Genomic DNA, 26,878 nt, shown 5'->3' with positions numbered 1-26,878 from the left:
AGTGATATTAATCGCAGAAGCAATCGATAGAAGCACGTGTTGTTAAAAAATAAAATGGAATCTTCGAACGCGTATAAGAGGCATATTTTGTATTTTTTTATGCAACAACTGCTGCTGCAGAAATAAACACTGTTCACGGAGAGGATACCGCGAGTGTAAGGACTGCGCAGAAGTGGCTTTCAAAATTTCGAAGTGGTAACTGCGACGTGGAGGATGCCGGTTGTCCTGAAGTCTTTAACTCCGACGCCTAGCTCGAACTCGTCGAAGCTGAGCCAAATTTGACAGTCGATATGATAGCTCAGAGGTTAAATTCATCGCATGGAACAGTTCACAGGCACCTGGTTCAGTTGGGAAAGGTTTCAAAGCTGGGAAAATTGGTTCCGCATAGACTTTCCGTGGCCAACCTTCAGCAGAGAGTGAATGTGTGTTCTCAGCTGCTGCAATGGCTTGAAAATGAAAATGAAAGTTTTTTGAACCGTATCGTTACTGGTAATGAAAAATGGGTCCTTTTCAATAATCCTATGCGCAAACGCCAATGGTTAGATAAAGATGAAATACCAGAACCGACCCCAGACCATAACTGCTGATTACTATTCCCATCAGCTATCAAACCTGAATGAGGCACTTAACAAAAATCGACCGTCTTTAGTGAATAGACGCAAAGTTTTGTTTCACCACGACAACGCAAGACCTCATACCCTAAGGCAAACATTAGGTAAGCTGAACGAGCTCGGATGGGATCTAATGCCGCATCCTCCATACTATTCAGATATTGCACCTTGTGATTATCACCTTTTCCGTTAACTTCAATGCCATATGATTAATAAGAACTACTCCTCAAATGAAGCTATAAAAAGGAATATCGAAGCGTATTTTGGCTCCAAGGACGAAAGATTTTTGAGCAGGGAATTAAAAATTTGCCTAAACGTTGGGAAGACTTTGTAAAAAATGAAGGAAAATATATTATTGATTAATAAATACTTTAAACATCTTTTTTATTAATTTTAAAACCACCTTTAAAAAACGCACGAACTTATGGACTGACATGATATTTGTATTGTGAGCTTAGCTCATAAAAATTACTACCACCAATGTTAGTTTTTTAAAATTTAAAGTGGCGCCGCTTAGACTATACAAATTTCAGAGTGTTCGGTTTAATGATCTTAGCTTAAGTTTTTGATTGAATCCACCATTTTTCATTTTGAAAAACTGATATTAAAAAAAATGCAGCAGAAGCCAGTCCGATTTAAGAAAGGAGGAAAAGAAGTGAATTTAGTGGGCCTATGTTATCGATTAAAAATTAGTAATTCCACTAAATTTTGTGTTTTCTACCCTAACTTACAATTTTACACCATTTAGAAAACATGCCAGTCGTATCAAGCATTTTTTCAGTACTCCTTTCAAACTTAACTTGTAAGAAATGCGTCCAAGAAAAATTCTGTGGATGAAATTTTCTCAAGCTTAGTTCTTAACTGAGTGTTTTGTAACACAGCGTTTGAAAACCCAGTTATTGCATCTCAACCGAAATTTTCGACAATTGACTTAAATGAACCTACCTTCGTACATTCCACAGTTCTTCGCAAATCTCGTAACCGATGCAGGTGTCCTTTGTAGCGATAACCGCATCGCCAAATGGTGCAGTCGTCTGGCCGGTATGTTGAGAGATCATGCGTGGCAGATAATGCTCTTCCGTTTGAAGAGCCTAGGGAGGAAGATAAAATTATTTAATAAAAAAATGTCAGCAAAACACAAAGACTCACTTTATATTTCGATTCGATTGATAGATAGAATTTATTCATTAACAGAATTGTACTTACTTATCTGAAATTATGTACAGATACCGAATATGAATTTAGCGCTGCCCTCAGTAGAAATCGTTTGAAGCACAGGTAGTTTTTACAAAGGATAAGCAAAAACAAAAAGCAGCAGTCATGGCGCATTCCTCCAGCAAAACTCGACTAAGAAATTCCACCCCAAACCAATTAAAAATAATTACAATTTAATTAGGAACAACTAGGTTTTGTGTGCTGAAATTTCCTAGCTGAGTTCTTTGGTATTCAGTGCGAATACAGCAACAGTTTTATTAGGATGGGAAAAGTCTTAGAATGTCCATTAGTCTTATCGTTTTTGCTGCTTTGTTTATAGCGTAGATCTCAGCTTGGAAGACGCTACACCGGTCTTCGGAGTTTAAAGGAGCAATTTAAGGGCAATAGTTTCGAGTACGTTCCCGATCCCGTGTCATTGTCCATTTTTGAGCCGCCGTCAATATAAAAATGGTGGCCACTATGAACTGTTATGACTCTGGTCAAGCTAATCGTTGGACTTTTATGAGATTTTTTAAGTAGGATTGTGTCTACACCGCCTCCCACCACACGCAAGCTCCATAAGTCCAAATAGGTCTGATGATCGTATTGTACGCTCAGTGGTTTATATATGGTTTCAGGCCCCATTTTTGCCAAATGTCCTCTTACAGATAAAGAGGGCATTACAAGCTTTCTTCAAACTTTCCTCGGTGTTCCTTTTCTAAGAAAGTTTTGAGCCTAGAATTATTCCAAGATACTTGACTTCGTTCGATAGGGTTAGTGTTACTCCATTTAAGGACGGTAACTAAAAACTCGGTATCTTATGTCTTTTAGTGAGCAGAACTAGTCCATCTTTGACTGGGTTAACCATTAGATCGTTTGAGATCGCCCACTTTTCTTAACGCTGAACGCATGAGCCCGCTGATAGTCGAGAGAAAGTTCCCTTTCATCAGGATGACTCCATCGTCCGCATAAGCAACTATCTTGATCCTTTTCTTGCTCATGGTAATAAGCAATTCATGGTAATTAGCAACTCATTTTGGCTTATCCATCCACTCCTCCGGCAACATTTATATGCTTCTCAAATGGCTTATGCTATGCTTTGTACCCTATAGAAGGAAGACTTCTTTCAAGTGGAACGTAAAAACTAAATTATGAGACACTGCTACCTCAAAAATTACATAATAGAATACAACATCACGCAGATGGAAGTGACAAAGATAATGCAGCTTTGCTGTGGCGTATCTATGGATGAAGTGTGTGGGAAAACTAAGAGAAAAGTAACGAAGTAGTCAGCGCTTGTAAATAAAAATGAAAAGTTTGCTTAGGTTAACGGAAACAAGGATTATGGAAAAAAGTTGCTTTTAGCAAAAAAATTTAGACAAAACTGTATAGTTTACGTCTGCTCAAGAGATGATTCTGTCGAATTCATTGAGAGTTGAGTAATGGTGGAAGCACAATGTGGAGGAAAGGGTGATGAAAGGCCAGTAATGCGCGGTACGCATGTAAAAGAATGCTGAGCATTATTTGGGATCTATCACCCTCTCTGATGCATTGGTGCTACACGGCAGTAGTTAGACCGATATTGCTGTATGGGGCTTAGTATGGTGGATTGCGACAAGAATATTAACATACATACTTAATGCCACTGGAAAGGATTCAGCGACTCGCTGCTCTGTGCACAACAGGAGCGATGAAAACCACTCCAACGGCGGCGCTGGAAATGATACTCAGCATACCACCTATTCATCTTATGGCGGAAAACCGGGCAGCGAAATCCGCGAGGAAGTTAGTGGCTGCTGTAGTATTCACCTGCAGAAGCTTTGGTCACAGCTCAATAGGAAAGTGGAGCTCAGGTTGTACAGACTACATGACTCCGTACTTTAGTTGAGAGAGAAGGTTTCGCACTACAATTGAAGAGGAGAGATGGCACAAAGGCATGAGCCCTGGCCATAGAACTTTTCACATCTATACAGACGGCTCTAAAACTTCAGATGGAGTGGGAGCGGGCACTTACTGCTCAAAACTAGGGATAAGACAGCCTATCAAGCTGCCAGACCACAGCAGTATTTTCCAAGCGGAAGTTTTTGCTGTGGGGAAAGCCGCGGAGCTAGCCTACACAAGAACGATATAACGCTAATCATTCGAATCGAAATATGTAGAGGGCACCTTTAGCATTTAATTAATCTTACCTTTGTCCAGGAAGTAAACCAACGCGATTCTCTATAGTTGTCATCGTCGGCCATTGCCATTTTAGGGCGTATGAGCAATATTTGGCGATTGAAGAAGGCAATACGGCAATTGTAGGCAACATTGCGGTGCATAACCGGCATACCAACGTCGATGAGCATATTTTCGCTACAAAATGCATGATGATAGTACACAAAATCTTTACTTTATTTTCAGTTGAATTAGAAATTTTCAGATGCTTACCAAAGTGGCGAAAGCATTATCTCCAGGAGCGTTTCCCACGAGTGCAGATATGTGTCCGGCTCGAAAAAGTGATCTTCGCAGCTGTAACCACTATTGAAAATAATAAAAAATATACATCAATTCGCAAAAAAAGTAAATAAATGTGGAGATTGGCTCAACTTACGTTACTTCCAATTCTGGGCCGGTACGATAACAGGCGCCCATATCCTTTGCCTCCAGTATGGATTGCAAAATGCGCGCCAAATTACCTTCAAAGTCAAGTGCCCACTGATTAAGCGTTGAAATGGCGACGGTGATTTTTCGACCCATTTTACTGAATGACAGATGACGGATGACGGTTTACGGATGACAACAAGAGCACTAGAGGTGGTGCAATGGCAGTAAGAAAATGCGCACACAAATCACAAATTGATTTAGGTTTTAGACTTAAAGCTGGCGTTGATGGTGTAAATGTTAGCGGTAAGATTATTGTCAAGTATCGGATGAGTGTGTTCGTTGAACCCAATGATGTGACAACTACAACAAGGATAGTCGCTGTGAACAACAGGTGTGTCCTAGTTAACTATCTGCAATCATAAAGATGAAAATACAAATTATTGCGGCATTCACGAATTAATACGAACAAGAAATTCAATTTACATTACTTTGCAAGAAAAATAAAGGATTTTAAATTGCGACGACCGCAGCAATTAAATTGGATGGCAGTGCAATGTCAGCAGAAAAAACAAAATTGCAAATCTAAATTATTTATAAATTACTTGTTTGAGCGCCACGTGATGACGCATGTCGAGTCCTTAGCATAAATGCAACTGCAAGGATATGAAAAAGGCAAAAGAAACGGCCGATGTGACGCTATGCAGCACTCAAACTTTGTTATTGTTTATTGTTGTCTGGCATTTTTTCACTAACCAGTTCTCCATGCACTGAAATGGCAACTGCTGTGATTTAACCCACTCCACCCAATTGGTCGTATCGATCAAACATTCGTCATTTGGGCCTACTTAGTGAATGAGTAGGAGAGGTGGTTGATTCACAAAGCGGATACTTGGAAACATATGGGAGGTGTAATGAATGGGAAATGTGTGCGCATGGTAAGTGGTTTGTAATACGCGAAGTTCATTATTTGATTGAATAATTATCCTCAGAAGTTTTCAAATTACGAACCAAACCTTTTAAAGGTAGTGTGGCTCATAAAACCTTTTGGTACTGTATACACAGTAGAAAATCGGCTGGAAGACCCCGATCTTAATGACCTGAACAGAGCAATAGATAAGCTGAAAAACTGCAAGTCAGGTGGTGAAGACTGTATAAATATACAGAGCTCATAAAACATGGCGGAGAAGAGTTGATAAGACAGATACATGAAATAATACTTCAAATTTAGAGAACAGAAAATAAGCCTGAAGAATGGTATACAAGCTTAATAGTCCAAATTTATAAAAAAGGGGACAAATTAAATTGTGTAAATTATAGAGCTATATCTCTTCTTAACGTGAGCTACAAAATTCTTTCAAACATACTGTATGAGAAACTAAATGTGTATGCAGAAGAAATCGTGGGAGATTATCAATGCGATTTTAGAAGCGGACGCTCGACAACAGATCAATGCTTTATCAGGTCGCAGATATTCGAAAAATTTCATGACTTCAACTGTCTCTTTATAGACTTTAAGCAAACGTTTGATAAACTCAACAGAAAATATATCGACCATCACCTAAAAGTACTGGCTATACCACAAAAATACATACATTTGATCAGTTGGCGAAATATATGACGAATTCAAAATGAAATTCGGCGTGACACAAGGTGACTCACTATCAACGCTTTTATTTAATTTAACACTACATTCAGCAATAAACGAATTTCCTCAAGGTGGCACAATATTTTATAAATCGACACAAATATGCGCATACACTGACGACATGGTGATTCCTGCGGGAAATAGGGAGGCTCTTCAGAACGTTTTCATACGTTTGATGCACGCTAATTGATATTAGTTGACGGATGCTGGAATTAGTTGAAAGTTTCTGCTACCTCGGCTGCATCATCACGGCAGATGGTGGACCAGATTAATTTTTCATAGTTTGTAGGAAATGTTTATCATAGTCTGTAGGAAATATTGCATTTCTAGATTAATAAATGAATGAATAAATAAATAAATAATTATCTTCAACAATACATGGCTGGCAACACCGCAATACAGGAAAAAGTAATAAAAGTGTAGCATATCTTAATGGGAACTGGAGAACTGGCGAACTGGGGAGTTGTTAAGAACAATCAAACCCTTTTCTAAGCTATTAAAAAATGCATTTACCGACGCAGGTAGCAGTTTTGTTTATACGCCACGTAAAAGCCCTTGAAGAAAAAATAAGGATTGCTGCGTTCTTTTTATGCAGATGTTAATTGAGAAAACTCCAGTTGAAATATTCCGGGGAATAATTTTCTATAACGTTTTAATCCTCTAGCGACCCTCCAAAGGCATTGTTTTTTAAATTTTTCCAAAGAAGGGTCAAACGACCATATATTGGATGAGTTAATGGGTTAAGATATTCTACAAAAATATTCCTTGTACAGTTCTACTTCTATATTTTTCCATATTCTATATGTGTAAATTAAGTATTTGGCTCAGCTATGTGTTTTAAACATTTTCCACCATCATCTAAAAAGGAAGTGGAAGCGAAAAGGAAGCACCTTCTGTGCCACTGTTCTGCTCTATTTAGATGTAGATTCATCACTTTAGGTAGACATTTTCTTTTCATTTCAGTACGGCTGAGACTTTCTAATACGGATCTTCTAAAATTAAAAAAAAAGTTCATACTGGTTTTAGTAGAGATAAAGACATTTCCCTATGCGCCATCACAATAGTCTATGAGCCTGAGTGTGTCCCATACTGTTCAACCGCTATAACCTACCCCTAAGAGGTATCTGTATTGAAGAATTATCCAGGGATATGGAATAGATATTGTCAGATAGATAGGAAACGGGGTCCAACATATTTCATGGAAGACATTTTGAGGAATAGGTACCCAGGTAATTCGAGTAGTATTTTTTTTGCAAATGTAAGAATCTGAACAGAAGAAGCTTATGGCTTATCCAGGCACATGGAATAGATATTGACAGCAAGATGGCAAACGTGGCACCATTCACCAGACTAAGCCACTAGTGACTTCCATCTGTTTCCAGACCTAGAAAAATTTGAAGACTTCGAATTCTCGAATTTTTGTTTATATGGAAGAAAAAACACAGCACCGACAGCAAAAAAGTGCTAAAAATTAACTGTACTTTGTTGTCATTTGAAAAACGCACTAAAATTCAATTCGCAAGCTTAAAAACTGTGTACACAGAAAAATTCTAAAAATTCGGGTTAAAAATTGGAAAGTTTTGATGAACTTTTGAAATTTTTTTACAAATTTTGCAACTTTGTGTTATACGGTTTTTGTTTTAGTATGAACTATATGACTATATTTCTATATAAAAATTTAGTGGTGTGTTTAAAATTTCGCAACAGTTTTTATATGAGAAAAACCGTAGGGGTACGAATTAATAGTGGCCAGGGCAAGTAACTATTAACTCTAAAGCACTCATCAAAAAGGTTAAAAACTTTGATAGTTTAGCTTATTTTATTTGTTTACTTTTCCCCTAGTATTGAAGTACAATTATAATTATAATTATTGACAATATTTGTTAAGGTACGGCACCACTAATCGCAACTTAAGGGGATCCGATGGTCTAGAAATTTCAAAAAAAAAACGATTTTTTGTTTATTCGATATTTCGAAAGTATATTATAATATCTTAAGAATATACTGTGAAATTTTCATGCGGAAATTCCCAATATTGTAGCTTCTACAGCCCATCAACTAGGTAGAGAGCGGTCCGCGCGCTCCTGCTCCTCAAACTTTAAACTCATTTATCTCGATACGACTTTTTCCGGCCTGGTGTTGTCACAAAAAAAAAGAACATTCAACCGAATCATCTGAAATTTTAATGTGTTGTTTACAACGCCAATGGTTATTGCCCGTACTAGAATCCTACTATTATTTCAACTATTTAGTAGTTTTTTGATTAAAAAACTGAAAAAACTCGATTTTTAGACTGACAAATTCAAAAACCGCGCCCTTTTGTCAAACATTTTTTTTTATTCTAGTAGCGGAACATAGCTACAGTCATACTTATTAATAATTAACAACACCGACCAGGTCCAATTTTTCGGGAGGGTCAACTTCAGCGCCATTTTTAAAATGATTGAAATTAAAAAAAAATTTTATTTCATTTTTGTATGTAAAAGAAGTTAAATAAAAAGCCTAAACAATTTAAATTCCGTTTTTCATTTTTTTGGAAAAAAAAATCTTGAAAATATCCTAAATTTTCGAGCTCTAGACCACCGGGACCCCTTAAAGGATGTGTTCAGGAAAATCGACATGCCAAAACCGCACATTGCATGAAATGCGAATCATAAGCAATAGGCAAAGCAGCTAACTATGAGTTCTCCATTTAAGTACATAGGGATTTCCCTCTCAAACACATACACATTTTTTTTTTCAGGAATAGCAATGATTGCAATTTGAAAGGCTGTCAATGCCGTCAATCGACTAAAGCGATGGAAGCTTTTGCAAATGAGACTTTATTTTAGCAAAATACAAAAACAATAATAATACTATATATATTTACGTAACAAAACACAATGGTTGCGCATATTGATATGGATATCAAAAAACTCATAGGTGGAAAAATGCAATAAAGGAGTCAGTGCTAAGGCTCCGGTGTGAAATAATTTGTTTATCTGGTGTTTATATTTGTTTTTTTTCTGTTGAACCCAACGCACCTCTCTTAAGCAATAATATCCATATTTTTCTGTAAAGCAAGCCTTTACAATAGCGGACTTAAGTCACTTGGAATAAATGCCATCTTATAAACTACACTACTAACTAAACAGCCGTGATTTAATAGCCACTTATTTCTTTAAGGCGGTATATTTTTGGCAAATTTGTAAGACTTCCACTGATTGAAGGGCAACGATTGTCTCTGGCATTGGCATAGATCGATCTCTGCTCAAACCTAATCCATATCTTATACGAAATTGCTCTCTGATCTACTTGTATACAAAAATTACATACCTCGTTGTAGATCACTCAGAATTCATAAGAAGAAAAGCATTTCTTAGAAAATAGTACAAAAGGGTAGTCTAAAGAGCTCTTCCTTTATATATCTTTCTCTTTCCTTCTGCATCCTCCCCGTATTATTCACATCCAATAGTGATCCCTTCATGATCTTCGATCATCCTTTATTGTTTAAAGGTTTTTTTTTAAGAGGTTGAGGACTGAAAATGATAACTCAATTAGAAATGTTGTTGCAATGATTTTTTTATTATAATCTGGTAGTTAATTCCAAGGCATTTAGTTTTTGAATGTAATATCCGGCATACGTTCGCCACGGCTGCGAGTTAAGTGGTCCATTCGATCAGTTCAATCTTCAACTACTTTTTCCAATAAATCTGGCGTTATGGCGTCAATGCTGGCTAGAATATTGGCTAACAAAGTTTCAAGAGCTGCTGGTTTGTCGGCACAAATCAATGACTTAACATATCCCCATAAAAGGTAATACAGAGGCATTAAATCGCACAAACGAGGGGTGCAGGGCTACTTCTGGAAAGAAAGTTGTCACCAAATTGATTTTGCCACAAATCGATTTCTAAGCAAGCTGAATGGAAAGCAGCGCCGTCTTGTTGGACCCAAATGCCGGCGATGTTTAGCTAATTAATTTTTTGAAACAAAAATTTAGTCAACATGGGTCGATAGCGCTCGCTATTCACCGTAACGGCAGTTCCTTCCTCATTTTGAAAGAAGTAACAAAGTAAATTTCCACAATTCAGAAGCGTTGCTCTGGAGCTAATCTATTCATGATCACTTGCCAAACCTTACTGAACAGAAATGTCGTGTCATTATCAATTTCCGACACAAAAAAGCGTCTCCTATTCATTATAAGTGCATGCATTTGGTCGTGTGCCCTTATTTCCGTTGCCCACCCACTGGTACTGTATAAAAGGATATTTTCACCGGATCGTCATCAGTCATACGTTTGACCTATTTCAGCCAATGAAGTTGTTTTTTTATAAATTTTATGTCGATATAATTACAAAGCTTGCTACCATTCCATCTCCTTCTGCACCCATCATCCACGGTTGCGATCTTATAAAAGCACTGACAAGATGAGACACTTTTTTGCCGAGAGAGAACTCCACCTTTCAAGTGACCAAAACAAAGTGTTCCGTGACAGCTGTAGCAAGAATTATTTGACCTCACGAAGAAATTATTGATCTAAAAGTCCCATGCTTCCCTACATACATACATATGCACGTACTAGTTCTTATTGGTAGTATTTATAATATATTTCATACCAAATATGGTGCGTTTTTTTCTAGCATTTACTTAAGTGAATCAGATATTTCTAAGATTGCGTCGTGTTGCTGGTTACTTGAATAAAAATATAAAAAAAAAATCGAATGCAAAGGATTAAAAACATCAGCCAATATGTGCGTTGGGAGCAAAGTGTTGGCTTTCAATTAAATGCATTTGTTTTATTTATAGATTTTTGTTGCTGAGTAACAACAACTTGAAGTCCTGCCGGAAGTGCCAATAGAATCAAGCGAAATATGATGTGTTAAAAATAGAAATCATAATCGATTTAAAGTAAAAATAGAAACTCAAATGAGCCAATGAGAAAATCGAGCGGGCTAAAAAGTCGGAGGTAAAATATTTTAATTTATTGCACGAAATATGATAGATTGGTAAGGTATATCTCATAAACGAAAAATAAAATGTAATGCAATAAAAAATTTAACGTAATGGAATTAGAATTTGGCTTTGTTAATTTTTAAAGTATTAAAAATGCATTAATATAAGAAAATAAGTAAAAAAAGGCTATTCCGTTGCAGATCAAAAATATGGACGCTCAGCAAGGTATTTAAGTAAAAATTCTATGAGTGATCGTTCTCGTATGATTAATTGGGACTTTTAAGGAATTAAAATATGTTTTGAATTTATTTGTTTATTTGTTCGCATCTAAGTTAAAATTTTAACATTTCAGATGAAATAAAGGGTGGCCAACTTAGAGATATCAGATTTTAAATTGAAATAAGACAACAAAAACTTAAATTGATTTGGCAATCTTTATTATTTTTGTGTAGAACCATTCATGACATTTAATTTTTCAAGATAATCCCTTTCAAATGATGGCCACAACTGCACCGTAATTCGGTCATCCCTGAACACCAATTTCGCCGGAGGATTGCAGTCATATCTCGTGAGTAACTTTAGTAATGTTCCAATGCCTCAATCGAAGCGGGTTTGTCCACAAAGCATTTAGATTTTACATACCGCCACAAATAAAAGTTCAAAGGTGTGATATATCGCACGATCTTAGTGGCCACTCCACTGGTCCGAGATGAGAGATAAATTGCTCACCGAAACGATTACGCAATAAATCCATTGTTTCACGGGCTGTATGGCAAGTAGCGCCGTCTTGTTGGAACCAAATGTTGTGGAGATCACGGACTTCGATTTCCGGCATTAAAAGACGTTTATCATGGCGCAATAGAGTTTGCCATTCTCTGACTCCATTGACTCCAGCCACGTCTTTGAAGAAATATGGGCCGATGATTTCTTCAGCTTATAGGCCGCATCAAACGGTTTTTTTAATGGATGTAATGGCTATTCTTGAATGGCTTGGGGCTGCTCTTAGAGCAATTTTGCTTATTAAGCCAAAAATGGACTTTTTACAGAGCGTCGATTTTCATAATACGATTCTACGATTTGTAAACGTTGCTGAGGCGTAAGTCTTTCGAAGATGAAATGCCAATGAATACTGAAAAAATTATGTATTTGATTTGACAGTAGTTTCGCGTGATTTATCAAAAATCTATTGGAATAAGTACATCTAATCTGATCACTCTTTAAGGGGTTGGGGGTAATCAGAATTTAAAAAAATTGGATTTCTTTTGCATTTTCTTAAAGTGCAATACCTTAAAAATTTTGTTGATCACTGTAACTTAAACACCGCTTAGTAGATTTTAATAAAATGTATACTGCTTTTGAAAAACATAAAAAACTCGTACCTGATCGAAGGTTTTTTTTCGAAAATTTCGTTTTTTTTTTTAACAATTAACTGTCGGTTTTTTTCTCGAAAATCTAAAAAATATTTCTTGAAGCCGCCATATTGTTAACTTGAAAAAAGAGCTTCGACCAGGCACAAGATTATCTAATAATAAAACCAATCATCAAAATCATAATTTTTTCGGGCCTCTGACTACCCCTATCTCCTTAAATATCCATTTATTTTCATCAATATGACCTGTATTCGAAAATTCGACCAAATACAATTCCCGTTCCAATTATTTGTTTTTTCCCCATTTCAGTTTAATCTGTATCCCCCCTGTTCTTATCTTCATCTTCTTCTTTTTTGTTTTATCTTTATCTTTTCTTTATCTTATCTTTATCTTTATCTCTATTTTTATCTTTATCTTTATCTCTATCTTTATCTTTTTATCTCTATCTCTATCTGTATCTTTATCTCTATCGCTATCTTTGGATTTATTCAAACCTTTATTTTCATCTTTATCTTTTTCTTTATCCTCGCCTTTATCCTTATCCCTATATTTTTTTTTCCCATATCCCTGACCTTGTCTTTATTCTTTCACTTATCAACCCTCACCTTTGCCTTTATCTTTCCATATTTTTATTTTTATTTTTGCCTTAATCCTTTTCCTCATCTACTTATTCAACTTAACTTTCATTCTTGTATTAATCTTACCTTAAATTTTATGCTTAAGCTGCTGCTTAACACGTTTCCTTAATTCAGTACACTAAAGCATACATTTAGGAGGTATTTATGTTATGCTCGTACACGTGTTGACATTTGCTGTAGTGCCATTTTTGAATTGATTTTCTTTGTTTTATATTAAACTAATTTGAAATTTCTGTTTTTAAATTCTTCCCATCAAAATATTTTTCGAATGATATATAATTCTTTATACCTTAAAAATATAGTTTGGCTGTAAAAGGGATGTGAAAAAGGCTCACTCATCTAGATGACGTGACTTTAAGTCCATTGTTGATATGACCTGAGAAAATACCGAAATTCATCAGAACCCACCAATAAAGGCTTGCGTTCAGACACAATAGAAAGCATTAGAGGGCGCAGTGTATTGTGGGTCCATAATAATAATAATAGTAGTACTAAACTCTCTATTACGATGGGCGCATAGCCAGCGTGTCTCAGACCGAGATTCCAGTAATCTCCTCCTGCGCTAGTATAAACCTTATGAAAGGTTTGAAGGGCGCATTTTTTACCGTCTTTTAAGAAAATAATATGAATACCGAGGTTATGTCTAATCGGATTCTCAACCCAAGTTAGTAGAGGAACCGAAAATAATTAAAGAAACCATTTAAGGTAGGTTCTTAATTTTTATTTTTACCTCACAAACCGCTATACTTTAAGGTCTAAGGTATATTTATATTGTATGTAATGCGCGCTGAGTCGTTACACATTTGTTTTGCAAGTTTGCTGTTTGCTACGCCAGAGTTCAATGAATTCAGCTGCTGCTACGCATGCGAATGTAGGCTACATAGAATGTTTCACATTTAACTTTCCCATCCCTTATGAATTATTCTGCATATGTTTGTATGTAAATGCAAAGGTATTTGATGGCAATCTGCTGTGTGTGGGAAAACACACAACAGTTCTTGGTATTTGCTGTCGGAGTTCGCAAATCAAAGTAGCGGCTTCATTAAAACAGAAAACAATAAATCGTGGCGCATGTATATCACGTCAGTGCACTGCATAAGTAAGCGCAAGTATGCACGGAGCTTTGTGTGCTTGCATGTTGCAGGTAGTTACTATGCGTACGTTCCTTATGCTGAAATGAATAGGTATGGAGTAAAAAACGAGTAAAGGTTTATGCATATGTGTGTGGGTATGTATAAGTTGTTTCCATATATGTGAGAAAGAGTATAGCGGGTTAGCGCGAAGGAAAGCAAATGGCAAACACGTAATTATTATACATACATGCACCCATGTACATATGCGCATATGTGTATGTGTGAAATTCCGCGAATTTTCCCAGTACAATCGCTGTACTGCGTGGTTGCGAAGCGGCATCCCGGTTTGCACCTCACAGTTCGTCCTTATTTCATGGCATTTGTTTGAGTGTCATTTTGTAGCAGGCAGTTGTTAGGCTACACCGTGAATCAAGTCATCGCGAATACTAGGAAATTTACGGTGCACGTTACAAGTACTTTTACGTACGCGTACAAACCTACCTGCATATCTCACGCTTAATTTTTTACATGAATAATACGTTTTGTGTTTCTTCTTTGTTTTTGTGGAAAATTTCTCTGGCTTGTATCTTATTCCATGGAGTGTAAATTCTCCGCAAAGTAATTTGTAGCTAACTACCATCTTGTCCATAAATTTGTAATGTGCCATGTTTCAGTATAAGTTTCGACTTAAGCTCGGCGATTTATTTTTGTTATTGTATTTTGATCCTTTGTTCGCCCATAAGTTATTTGTCAGCAGAGTTGCTGAAACTTTTGCATTTTGTCGCGCCACGAGGCAGCTTTTTCAATTTTGTGTATGTATGAGTGCCTGTTTGTATTGGATGTGCAATTATGTTTTTGGAAGAATCACGAAGCGAACAGAAATTAAAATAAGGAATTAATTACTCACTCTTTACCGAAAATTGTGGGTTCACTTATTCCTATAAATATTTTACATTTATGTTTGTAAGCTTATTGCTTCAACTTCTAATTTTGAAGTGAAAACTTCTTTAGAATCGTTGTGAGTGATTTGAGAAAAAGTGAAACGAAAAAAGCGACACTCTTGGCTACGAATATTACATATACACGTAGCGACGAACTAAATAACTTTTAGGCCAGCGCCGACAGCATGGCGCGATAGCCGAGCGGCTAGCAATGTGAGCTTCCGATCCAAAATCCTTGGTTCGAATCACAAGAAAAAAATTTTTTTTATACATTTATTTTATTTTTTTATTTTATGATATGTTTATGAGGAGCTTTTTTTCATGGCAGAAATACACTCGGTGTTTTGCCATTGCCTGCTGAGGGGTGAGCGCTATTAGAAAAATAGTTTTCCTTAATTTTGGTGTTTTCACCGAAATTCGAACTGACGTTCTCTCTGTGAATTCTGAATAGTAGTCACGCACCAACCCATTCGGCTACGGCGTTTGTTTAATTTTACTGATGCAAAAATGAGGAAAAATATATGAATAAAGTTTGCTTACTGTTTACACATTTTCCAAAGGTGACGGAGAACCAAAAAAAAAATTCGATTTTCAAACAAATACGAGTGCATATGTGTAATTGTGTTAGAGTTTCGGTCACGCCCCAGCAAAACCTGCGTGCATATGTGTTTGTAACATTCAAAAAAATGTAATTGTGTTAGAGTTTCGGTCACGCAGGTTTTGCTGGGGACACTCATAATAGCAACCGCGTGTGTATTTTTATATTCGTAAATATTTTCATTTTTAAATATTTACCGCAATTATGCCGAAAAATAATGCAGAAAAGTGTCGTGAATATCGACAGAAAAAAAAATCAATAAATAGCATCACGGAATTCATTCACGAAAATTTAATAAAGTATACACCAGAAGTATCGCGGATACTTAGAAAAGATTACAATAAAGTTCCAATGATTTTAAGTGGCGATTTTAACGTAAATTTTGCATTGGATACAGCGGTTCCTTTAATTGACGTTCTCAATACAACATTCAATTTAAAAATGTGTAACAATCGCACTGAATCGACAACACGATCAAAAACAACCATTGACGCGGTATTTCAAAGACATGTTGACAACATCGAAACCAAAGCATTTGTATCATATTTTAGCTATCATAAGCCACTCGTATCATTTGTTGAAATTGAAAACATTGAGGATGAATAATAATAAAATGAAGAAAATAAAATATGAACTTTATAGCAATATTATAATGAACCTATAATTATCTTGCTCCTAATGCTGCTTTCGTCTTATTCTCTCTCAGTTTGTTTTACGGAAGGTTTCACTTCTATCGCGTCTAACCGTTAGACTGGTGTTTTTTTTTATTATAAACTTACATCACTTCAACTTTTAATAATTTCTGTTAATAATTTCATTTGCCTCGATTTCAAATTAGTTTTTTTTTATTATCCACTTAATTTGCTTAAATTTTTTCCTAATTCATAATTTTATTATAAACTTAAATTACTTCCATTTTTAAGAATTTTTAATATTTTTTGTTTATTGAAAATTTAATTTGCTTAAATTTCTAAGTAATTTTTTTTATTACAAATTTAATTTTCTTAAATTTTTAATTAATTTCTTTTATTATAAACTTAAATTACTTAAATTTTCAATAATTTTTCTTATTTTTTTTAAATTTCACATGCATACATTTTTAATTAATTTATTTTATTATACACTTAATATCTTTTAATTGTTAATAATTTCTTGTACAGGGTCCGGCACTCGAAGTGTAACGAATTAAAAAGTTGCTCTCAAAATGGCCCAAAGAGATTAATCCATCGGATTCGCGTCTGACGAATTTCAGAGCCATTCTGGGTTCACTCGAGCTTTGAGAGACGGTACCGAGTCCTGTTGAAACGTCAATGGCCTGCCACTGAAATGTTTGTCTGCCCACGACTTCAAAGCAACCTCCAGAATACTTTCCCGATAATATTTCGCATTTACCTTGACGTCACGCTCAATGAAAACGATTGGAGAGCGCCCATCCGCGGTTACAGCGGCGCAAACCATTACCTGTGGCGGGTGCCTCCTCCTGGTGGCCTATCGATGACTAAAATTCTCGTATGAACGGTTAGTAAAATAATCCCTATCGTTTTGGGAGTTGACGAATTACTCAATTTGAAAAATTTTCTCGTCATAAACCACATTCGGAAATTGACTGCTTTCGGCCAAGCGAAGTAACTCCTTTGCTCTCTCAAGTCTGGCATGTTGCTGCTTTGCTGTGAGATCATGCGCCTTTTGGTTGTTGTAAGGCTTGATTTTGAAATCATTTTTCAGTATGCGGCGGATGCTACGGTCAGATATTTTCAGTTCTTTCGCCATTTGGTTGGCACTTTGTCGGCCATTTCGCTCAAGTCGCTTCTTCACTTTTTGAAACATTTCACGTGACGTTGCAGTCTTTTGATGATCACCTCCATGACGTTTCGCGATGCTACCAGTATCATTGCAACAAGTAATGGTGCGATAAACAAAAACTTTATTTACTTTAAGGTGCTCGAGGTCACGAACAATCTCTCTTCTCTATGAATTTCTACCATAATTTAGTCGTTTCATTTATCACTTCAGTACAGGTTTGACCAAAAGGAATTATTCAAATAAAATGCAACATTAATTTAAATTATTACGCACAAGAAGCAATATTACATCTTATATTATAAAGGGTGGTTAAATTTCAAGGGACGATGTTGAATGTGAACCACACCTAAACGTCAACGACACCGTTGGACTTTTTACTTTGTGGTTATTTGAAAAACAAAAAATGTGCGTCTGTAAGCCAGGAACAATTCAAGAGCTAAAGGATAAGATAATTCGGCACATTAACGGCATAGAACCCAGTGATGGTAAATGTAGGGAAAATTCCCTACATGTAGGGATTTTTGTCGAAAAAGAAGGACAGATTTTTTTAAATTCTGTAAATGTAGGGAATTTTCAAAAAGGACAGAAAAAATTTAAAAATAGCGGGAAAAATTAAAAAAGTTCATTTCAAACAAAAAGGCGCAGTAAGATTTCATGCCAGTGTTTTTTTCCTTATGGCAGCATACTTTTAAAGCGTTAATACGGCCACATTGCAATTTTTTTTTTCGTGAACGCTAACGCGATTTTTTTCGCGCGAAAATTGTTAGTTGTCCCATGTTTTCTGGTTCTTTTCACTTTTGAAGTAAGTTTGCAATTATTTTAGTTTTAGCTTTTTTATATTTAAAATTTATATATTTTACAGAAATGAGCTCCTCCTCTTCAACTGACTCTTCGGAGGAACACCAGGAGAAAAATTCAAGTATCGGAAACAAAAGTTCAATAACAAGTGGCTTGAAGGCGACAATTTTAGTGGCTGGATGAAAGCTGTGGATAACGATCCATTTAAATGCAAATGCGCTGAGTGCGACAAAGTTCTGAACTGCGGTAATTCTGATTTGCAGAAGCACGCCGAAGCAAAAATGTACCAAAAAAATATCAAGACAATAAAAAAGACACCTAAAATAAACAGTTTTTTTAAGAAAAAGCCGATTAAACCAAATGGTTCTAGAAATTTTGAAATAAAACTTAGCATGTCCTTCGCTGAGCGTAATGTCGCGCTGCAAGGGGTGGACCATTTAATACCAATCTTAAAAGTAATCGTGCCGGATTCTGAAAAAATAGAAACTCTGTCTTATTTTAAACAGAACTGAATGTAATGAAAAAGTCTAATTTTTAGTTTTTTTGCTGAATTTTTCTGTACATTTATGTTTATAATATAATAAATATGTGTATTTACGAGTATACAGGGTTGGCCATATTAAACTGACCCATTGAGTAACCCTATAACTTTTTACTGTAATTTCAGATCAGCTAATGACATACCGCGTTGGAAGCGTCAGTCGAAGGAGATTTATACCATGAAACAGTACACCCCAATAGAACGCGCTGAAATTGTTCAGCTGTACATTCAAAATTCCTTCTCGATTGTAAAAACGCAACAAGCGTAGAGAAAAAAAAAATAAAGTGAAAAGTGCGCCGTCAAAGAACGCAATCAAGCAAATGCACAAAAGATTTTTGTCTTCCGGCACTGTGGCTAATACCCGACGTCCAAATAAAAAGCGGCCAAGACGATCTAACGAAAATATCGCGGCCGTACGAGCCAGTATCGAGTCCTCGCCGCGAACGTCAGGTAATCGTCGTTCTGCTCAGTTGGACATCCCTCGGACCACTCTACGACGTATCATTCGTTTGGATTTGGGGATATTCCCGTACAAAATACAACTAAATCAACAACTGTTGCCGGCCGATAAGCCTCGTCGCTTGGAATATGCCAATTTTGTCGTCCGAATGGCCCAAACTGATGAGGATTTTTGGCATCAAATCATTATGAGTGATGAGGCCCATTTCTCCTTGAACGGAACCGTAAATAAGCAAAATTGCCGTTTCTACGCCACTGAAAACCCTCAAATTATTGAAGAGGTACCTCTCCACGACCAAAAAGTTACAGTCTGGTGTGGCATTTGCGCTGATATGGTCATTGGGCCGTTCTTCTTTGAAAATGGTCAACACCAACCATTGACCGTCAATCAAGAGCGTTATCGGGCCATGATAACCGATTTTGTGATGCCGATTGTTCGTGAAAATGGTATGGAGCACTTCTGGTTTCAGCAAGATGGCGCACCACCACACACAGCACGAGCCACCGTCAACTTATTGAAGACTTTGTTCCCTGGCCGTTTGATATCAAAAAGCGGCGATTTTGACTGGCCGCCACGATCACCGGATTTGACGCCACCGGACTTTTTTCTTTGGAGCTATTTGAAATCTAAGGTTTACGTCAACAAGCCAAAGACACTAGGCGCACTTAAGGCCAATATCCGACGGGAAATAGCCGCCATATCGGCCGAGACGCTGGCCAAAACTATGGAAAACGCCGAAAAACGGGCACATTACGCTATACGAGCTAAGGGCGACCACTTGCGCGATATCATATTCAAAAAGTGATGTAAACGAATCTCCTTGAACTAAATTAAATGTTTTTCACAATGAAACACAAAAAAATGTTTCTTTTTCCATATTTTTTTAATAATCACATGGGTCAGTTTAATATGGCCAACCCTGTATATATTTTTGAAATAAAATTTCTTATTAAAGTGTCAAAACAGCACCAAGCCCAAAACTTAAGGAAATAATTCAATTTTGACGTTTCAAGTGCCTCATTATTAAGTAAACACAGGAGAAAAATATGTAGGGAATTTTGTAGGGAAAATTTTTTGAAGCGTAGGGAAAAGTAGGGAATTTTTTTGGGCTGTGTAGGGATTTTTCAAAAAATCATTTACCATCACTGATAGAACCTCAATTATGCCTCAGCGTCATCGAAAATTTGGACCATCGGATGGAGATGTGCCGCCGAGGCCGCGGAGGCCATTTGACCGATATTTTATTCCATACGTAATTGAGCCTTACCAATATTATCATAATAAGGAGAAATGACAATCAGTTCTTAAAAAATTGTATTCTATTCAAATCAACACGGGCCCTTGAAACTTAACCACCCTTTATAATGTAAAATAAAAAAAGGACTACATAGTTTCGCTTCAGTTTTGATAGATCTTTCAGTTTTAGCACTGATAAATAATTAGTTAAATGCATATTTTAACATTTTTTTTCTCAATATTTCTAATATATTAAAACACCAAATGTGTATATTGCAAACTTGCTTGAATTATTAAAACACATTTCACTGCTTTATCTAAGTACTTACGTATTTTTACTTTGCGTACTATTTATACTACCTTTCTGTAATTTTCGCCGAGGGCGATCACCTTTTCTCCTTATTTCCAAAATGCAGCGAGAGATTAAGGGATGTCAAATATCAGATGTCACCAAATACAGAACCTTGTATTATATTTTGAATCATGGGCACAAATATTGTCTTTCCAAATAATTTTCCTTCACATTGAATTTTGTATACTCTTATTTTCATTTTGACGCTTTTCAGTGTTGCCTCTTTGGCTTTCAGTTTTAGTTTCTTAGTAGCAAAGCCAGTAAAGCAAGCCGGCATTGGACTAACACTTCACTTTTGACAAAATTGAAAAAATACTGTGCTTCGTTGATTGAAAAAATTTATGGCCGCACAGCAAATCAATTCCCAATATACAGCTTTCAATTTTAAAATTTTCGTTTTCGTTTGTCTATCTTTCAAATTGTTTAAATTTCTTTATCTAACTAACTCGTTTTTTAAAAGTTTTTTAAAGTCCTTTAATACTTTCGGCTAAAGCAAATTATTTAAGTGGCTTCAAATATTTATAATCATACGCGATTCTGAGGCGTCAAACAGTGGCAAACAGCAAGCAAATGCAATAAATCTCGGACAAAGTCAGCTGAGGATTGAATTGAAGTGGTTTGAAATCATTAGATGAAATTTGTGTGCTTGTGGTTAGCGATAAGTAATCGGAAATAAGAAATATCCTGCAGTGTAATAAATATAAACATTTTAACGCACATGAACAACCATTCGTCAGCAACTGACACTAATTTTACCTTTGCCTCATAAATGTTACAAGAGAAATTCCTATACTAGCACAAATACTCAAATACTAAAGCGATGAGTACAGCGGGTAAGTACAGACATAGTACGTACATAGGTCAAAATTTATGTGAATAGCGAATGGGAAAAGATGCCAAAAATTAATTGTTTGAACAATTTAGGAATAATGCGCTGCTTCTCTTGCCACACTCCTCGTAACTGGGCTCTTACTTTGCAGTAAGCGAATTATTATCCTGGCACGCAGCGAATACGCAAAAAACTCTTACTTTGTTTGCTGATTGTTAGTTGTTGACGTTCATACATCTTTTGTTCCGTTCATATGTGGGTTAGTGATTTTGTTCTTGTAGAAAATACTTTGATTTGAACTGTTTGTTGTGCTTCTAATGAAAGCGTAAGCACCTCTCGGTTCGTGTTCTTTTTTGCAGACAAGCAAGGGTTTAGTCAGTTTCTTGAGCTATTTTTTTTATTTTTTTATAATTAACATCGGTAACATTACACCTAGTTTAAAACCACGATGGGAAAGAATAATTAGGTGGAACCTATCGCGGTACCGTTACTTTGCTCTCAGCGAATTTGACAATATCAGCTGATTTTCATGTCGTCACCCTAGTCCAACTGGCGATCAGTGTGACCAGATTATCATTTTCGTAACTTGATTTAGCATTTTTTTCGTTCTCTAGCCTCGGAGTCATAGTCTTTCTTCCTGACATTTTTCTAGCCTCTTCTATTTAAAATTTGATGTTTATATATAAATATTTTTTTGATTAGTTCAATAATTCACTCAGTTCTATTTGGCTTTACTTTTTTATCATCTGGTCACACTATCGGCAATTGTGCTTGTTGTTGGTGTTGGTGATTGTTCGTGTGTTCTTTGTGCATGTGTTAAGTAGGCCACAGACAGGACACAAATCGAAACAATCGGTTGATGAAATAGATCTTGAAAATCTGTTGATCATCACTAGCAAAATATTTCACTGCGCAATTGAGACGAAAATGAAAAGTAAGCAAAGTTCGTAGTAAATGTATTTTAAATATTCAGTACCAAGGCGAATTTTTACAAGGTAAAGTTACAAGAACAGCTTATTTTTTTTTTTCTTGGGGTTTGGTGGTTTGAATGTCAAAATGATGTGTGTTTTTGTTGTTGTTTGGTTTAAATTCTGAATGAAATGTTGCCAATCGCCATCAAATTGCAAAAAAATATATAGGCATAGATTCACCTTGTTCAATACGGCTAAACAGTTGTTTTTACCGAAAAATTAAGTTCGACTGGACCTTAAAGATGATTTTAATCTAAAGAGTATATCGGCTTTTTGGAGCAAAGTATTGGGAACCGATTCGAAAGAAAATATTTATGCATGACCGCTATAATAGAAATTTGTCCGTATTTGTGGCACAGAAAGACCACTTTTTTCTTTATATGGTTTTATCAGTCATTAAAAGCGATGCTTCTCAACTTTCTCGAATATTACGTTTTATAAAAGAAATTTTCTAATATTGATTCATATTACACCGTGCTACAGTAAAAGTTATCTGGGAAAAATTTCAGATGCACGTGAAACTATAGATTCCATATGGTAATGGCTGTGTAGTCAATTTCACGTTTTCTCAGCAATTCCATTTTCAAAATTTTAAATATTCAAAAGACTAATTATTATTAATTAGGCAGAACCAATCAAGGCAGACCAATCTCTGTCCAGTGCCCTGGTACTGTACTTCACGACTCTTTTCCACACGCAATTGCTTTTGTTCATCAGTCAAAACCTTTGGAACCAGTTTGGCACACACTTTGCGCATTTCAAGTTTTCCGGTCACGATTTCCCGCACATTGTAATAAGTTAAATTTAACTCTTCACTGATCTCACGTAGACTAGCACGACGGTCAATGTTCATAAATTCACGAACCCGGTTCACATCTTCGTCTGTTTGCGTCGTCGAAGGCCTTCCAGATCGCTGTGCGTCTTTGACGTCTTCCCGGGCTTCCTTGAACGACTTGTGCCACTGTTTTACCTGGGCACTGGACAGCGATTGGTCCCCGTAAGCCTCCTTGAGCAGCCCAATGGTTTCGGTACTCGTTTTGTTTAGCTTTACGCAAAATTTAACGGAGTAAACGATCGCTGCACTTTCGCCACTGCAAAATCCTAACACACTTTTAAAACAGCTTTCACGCGCGGAGCGATGTTGACTACACCGCTGTTGCCAGCGAACAGGGACCGGTTTCTAGTGGAAGGTCCAACGATCATTTTCCCCCACCAGCCGATTCGGTTGATCGCTTGGCAGACACTCCACGCGGTAAGGCTCATTATTTTTCAATCAAACCCTGTAATTAGTTCTTACCATCCCTAACCAGAAAAAATCATGATTCCGTAAACTTCGCTGAGGAATATTGAAGTTGACTTTCTCAAATAGCAATGGGGAGTCAATAATCCCATTTATCAAATCTAAAAGGAAAGGAATGTAGAGAATAGCCCTTCTAATATCTAGAGCAAGTACCTAACATTAAAGCACACTAGCTACTAGGGCCTACAAGGACTAAAATTTAATTAATTAATTTATTTATACATTTAATAATAGAGATGTGTTGTATTCCTTATAGACTACAGTGAAAAACAGATTAATATTTCTAAATACTTAATAAATAATTCTAAATACTTTTTATCAATACTTGATATTTAAAATTGATATCAAATGAAAGCGGACGTATCCAGCTAAATTGGCTTATTTACTTTTTAACTTCCTCTTCTTGCTGTTTTATAAAAACGCATATAGTTGAATTTCCCTTCTATAAAACAAGATATACCTACGCAATAATTATATACACAAATTCTATATTTGTCCTGGCGAAAAGTAAGCAAACTTTTTTTAAAAACTGAATTTATCCTCTTTCGTTTCATATTCATATTGGCCCCTATTATGAGCAACATTCGATCTTCGACTGTAGTCGAAAGTTCTGATCGAACGAATTTTCATTTGGTATTATGGTGCTCATTCGTTGAAGAATATGACTATTGTGAATTTCGATCGCTCGACGCATTTACAATAGATAATTTTTTCTCAGCTGATACAGCAAATCAAAATAAAAGAAAAACCGATTGTGTTGAAATTCTTTGCCAACATTATTTTTAAAAGGTAAAAAAAGTATTTTTTGTGAAAATGAGTACAACGGAGTTGTGGTTCGACGATTCATCGGACGATGAAAGATTAGTGGAACTAGCTAGAAGTAGGAAACAATTGAGGGACGCATCCAACCACCTAGAAATGGCTTCCACTGAGTAAATTTAGAGCTTTCAAAATGTGTTGACGTACTTAATATTACAGAAATTTCCTTACAGATTTTTAAAGAACTTTAGATTATCTAAAGAGCCGTTTGTGACCCTACTGTCCAGTACAGAAAACCAGTTGCAGCAGTGCACCCGAGCCAAATTGATTCCAAATATTTTAAAGCTAGCCACAGTTCTGCGAGTTTGTGCTCAGGGATCGTACCAATTGAGTATTGGTAATGAAGGTATGCTAGGACTTGCTCAACCCAATGTGTACGATGATGCTGAAGATATTGAAGTGGAGTCAAATAACGGAGAATTAGAAAACATAAGAAATGAAATTTTGAGAATATTATAGAAAAATCTAAAAAGAATTAAATAGAAACCTTTACACCACACTTTCTGTTTTATTTTTGTTATAAATTTTCTTTATTCAATTACACGGTGTGACAAAAAAGAAAAAATTAAATATACTTTTATGGAGACCTATCACAACTTGTAGGTATAGTAAAACTAAGAAACATGGTGTAGGAGAAATTTCCAATACACCCCCAAAATCTCATTTTATGGCCATAAAACCGTTTTTCAGTAGGTTGATGTGAAGAATCACTCCTAACTTCGCCAATTTCCATCCGATTTCGAATTTGCTTTTTTAGTTCGAAAGAACAAAAACAAGCCTTTTTGACAGTGTGTTGACATTTTTTCTGAAATGACAACTGACGAGACTGTAGACGGAAGTATTTGGAATTTTTTTATTTTTTCTCTATTTTTTCAACTTTGACATAATTTTTACGATATTATCCGATATGAAGGATTTTTTTTAGTACCCTACTGTTATAGTAAATTTAATTTTGCGTCAAATGAGCTATATTTGACTGTAATTGAATTAAAATTAAAAGAGTTGTGTGAGTTATAAGATTTTATTTTTTTTTTTTACTAATTTGGTATGTAGGTATAGCTTACGCTAAATGGGAATAAGGACGTGTTTTGATGCGTTATTATAGATACGTAATATTTATTGGAGTGTATATGTATACATAACAGTACACTGTACTGCATACAACAGAACTGGTTAGAACTTACGAAAATATCTGACATATTATAGAACATTTTTTTTTCAATAGAAATATGAAAAAGCTCCCAAGTGTACCAAAGTTCACACTGTACATTGATTAACAAAAGAAGTTTGTTATTATAATTTAACCTTATTAAAACGTCAAAATTTTATTGTTTGTTTCATTGAAGTTCAAGAGATATAAATCAAAACGTTGCCAGAAAAGTCGAATTTCTCAATATTCTCCGATGATGTGGCATCATCAGCCTTATCATAAACCAGATGATTGTTATTTTTGTAAAACGGGCGTAAACGGTCATCATTATAAAACTCGAAAGCACATAAAGTATGCTGATGTTGCAACTGCTAAGAACCCCGTAGTCTTGGACGATATGATTGACTCAACTGCAAGTTATGAACTGAAGGAAGTTCAACTCATTGCTGATGATGATCAAACTGATAACAATAAACCTGATGATGAAGAGCACTTTCCGTCTGGTTCTAAGTCTTCAGAACGACACATTGTATCAAATTCCGACTTTCAGGATCTTTCTCGTGATTTACTTCTATCGGGAAGACAATCTGAAACGCTCGCTTCTCGATTTAAACAATGGAATTTAGTTGATGACGACTTAAGATGAATGATGATGATCGAATTTCTTACAGAGAAGTATTCAAAACTGATGAAGAGAATGACAAATGTACCGTACCATACTAAACTCCAAAGGGCCGTTTCCAATGCATTTTTAAATTTGGAACCAGTTCCGCACCGTACCGTACCGTACCATACCGTACAGTGATGCACTGCACAATACTCCAATAAATATTATGTATTTATAATGAGACTTGTTATCATTTTCATGCTTAGAAACGCATACCAAATCTCGTAGTAAAAAAAAAGAAAACATCTTAAAACCCACACAACTCTATTAATTTTAATTCAATTACATTCAAATATAGCTCATTTGACGCAAAATTAAATTTACTATAACAGTAGGGTACTAAAAAAAATCCTCCATATCGGAT

General features: G+C 35.9%; 2 protein-coding genes across 17 annotated transcripts in view; one reads left to right on the top strand and one right to left on the bottom strand.

Annotated features, from left to right (window-relative positions):
- LOC128858012 (glutamine-dependent NAD(+) synthetase) overlaps nt 1-26,878 on the bottom strand; it is a 275,347-nt gene that overhangs the window by 9,845 nt on the left and 238,624 nt on the right. For 14 of the 16 annotated variants that reach the window (XR_008453969.1, XM_054093914.1, XM_054093915.1 and 11 more), the window contains 4 exons: nt 4,399-4,801; nt 4,236-4,325; nt 3,995-4,160; nt 1,557-1,702 (listed from right to left, as the gene is read on the bottom strand). Coding sequence is in view for 15 of the 16 variants with exons in the window: in XM_054093914.1 (XP_053949889.1) it covers nt 1,557-1,702; nt 3,995-4,160; nt 4,236-4,325; nt 4,399-4,544 (548 nt within the window). In the remaining variant the exon portion in view is untranslated. Of the gene's footprint in view, nt 1-1,556; nt 1,703-3,994; nt 4,161-4,235; nt 4,326-4,398; nt 4,802-4,879; nt 4,966-4,993; nt 5,068-26,878 lie in introns of those variants that run through there. The other 2 variants (XM_054093920.1, XM_054093921.1) reach the window with 2 other exon arrangements.
- LOC128858014 (cytosolic carboxypeptidase Nna1-like) overlaps nt 21,091-26,878 on the top strand; it is a 79,856-nt gene continuing 74,068 nt past the window's right edge. Inside the window, exon 1 of the mRNA XM_054093923.1 lies at nt 21,091-21,611. Coding sequence (XP_053949898.1) covers nt 21,599-21,611 — 13 coding nt within the window. The 5' untranslated portion in view covers nt 21,091-21,598. The remainder of the gene's footprint in view (nt 21,612-26,878) is intronic.

This window comes from Anastrepha ludens, chromosome 3 (assembly GCF_028408465.1).
Source record: "Anastrepha ludens isolate Willacy chromosome 3, idAnaLude1.1, whole genome shotgun sequence".
Classification (NCBI taxonomy): domain Eukaryota; kingdom Metazoa; phylum Arthropoda; class Insecta; order Diptera; family Tephritidae; genus Anastrepha; species Anastrepha ludens.
Note: the sequence above shows the minus strand (reverse complement) of the source record. Positions and strands in the feature narration are given on the sequence as shown.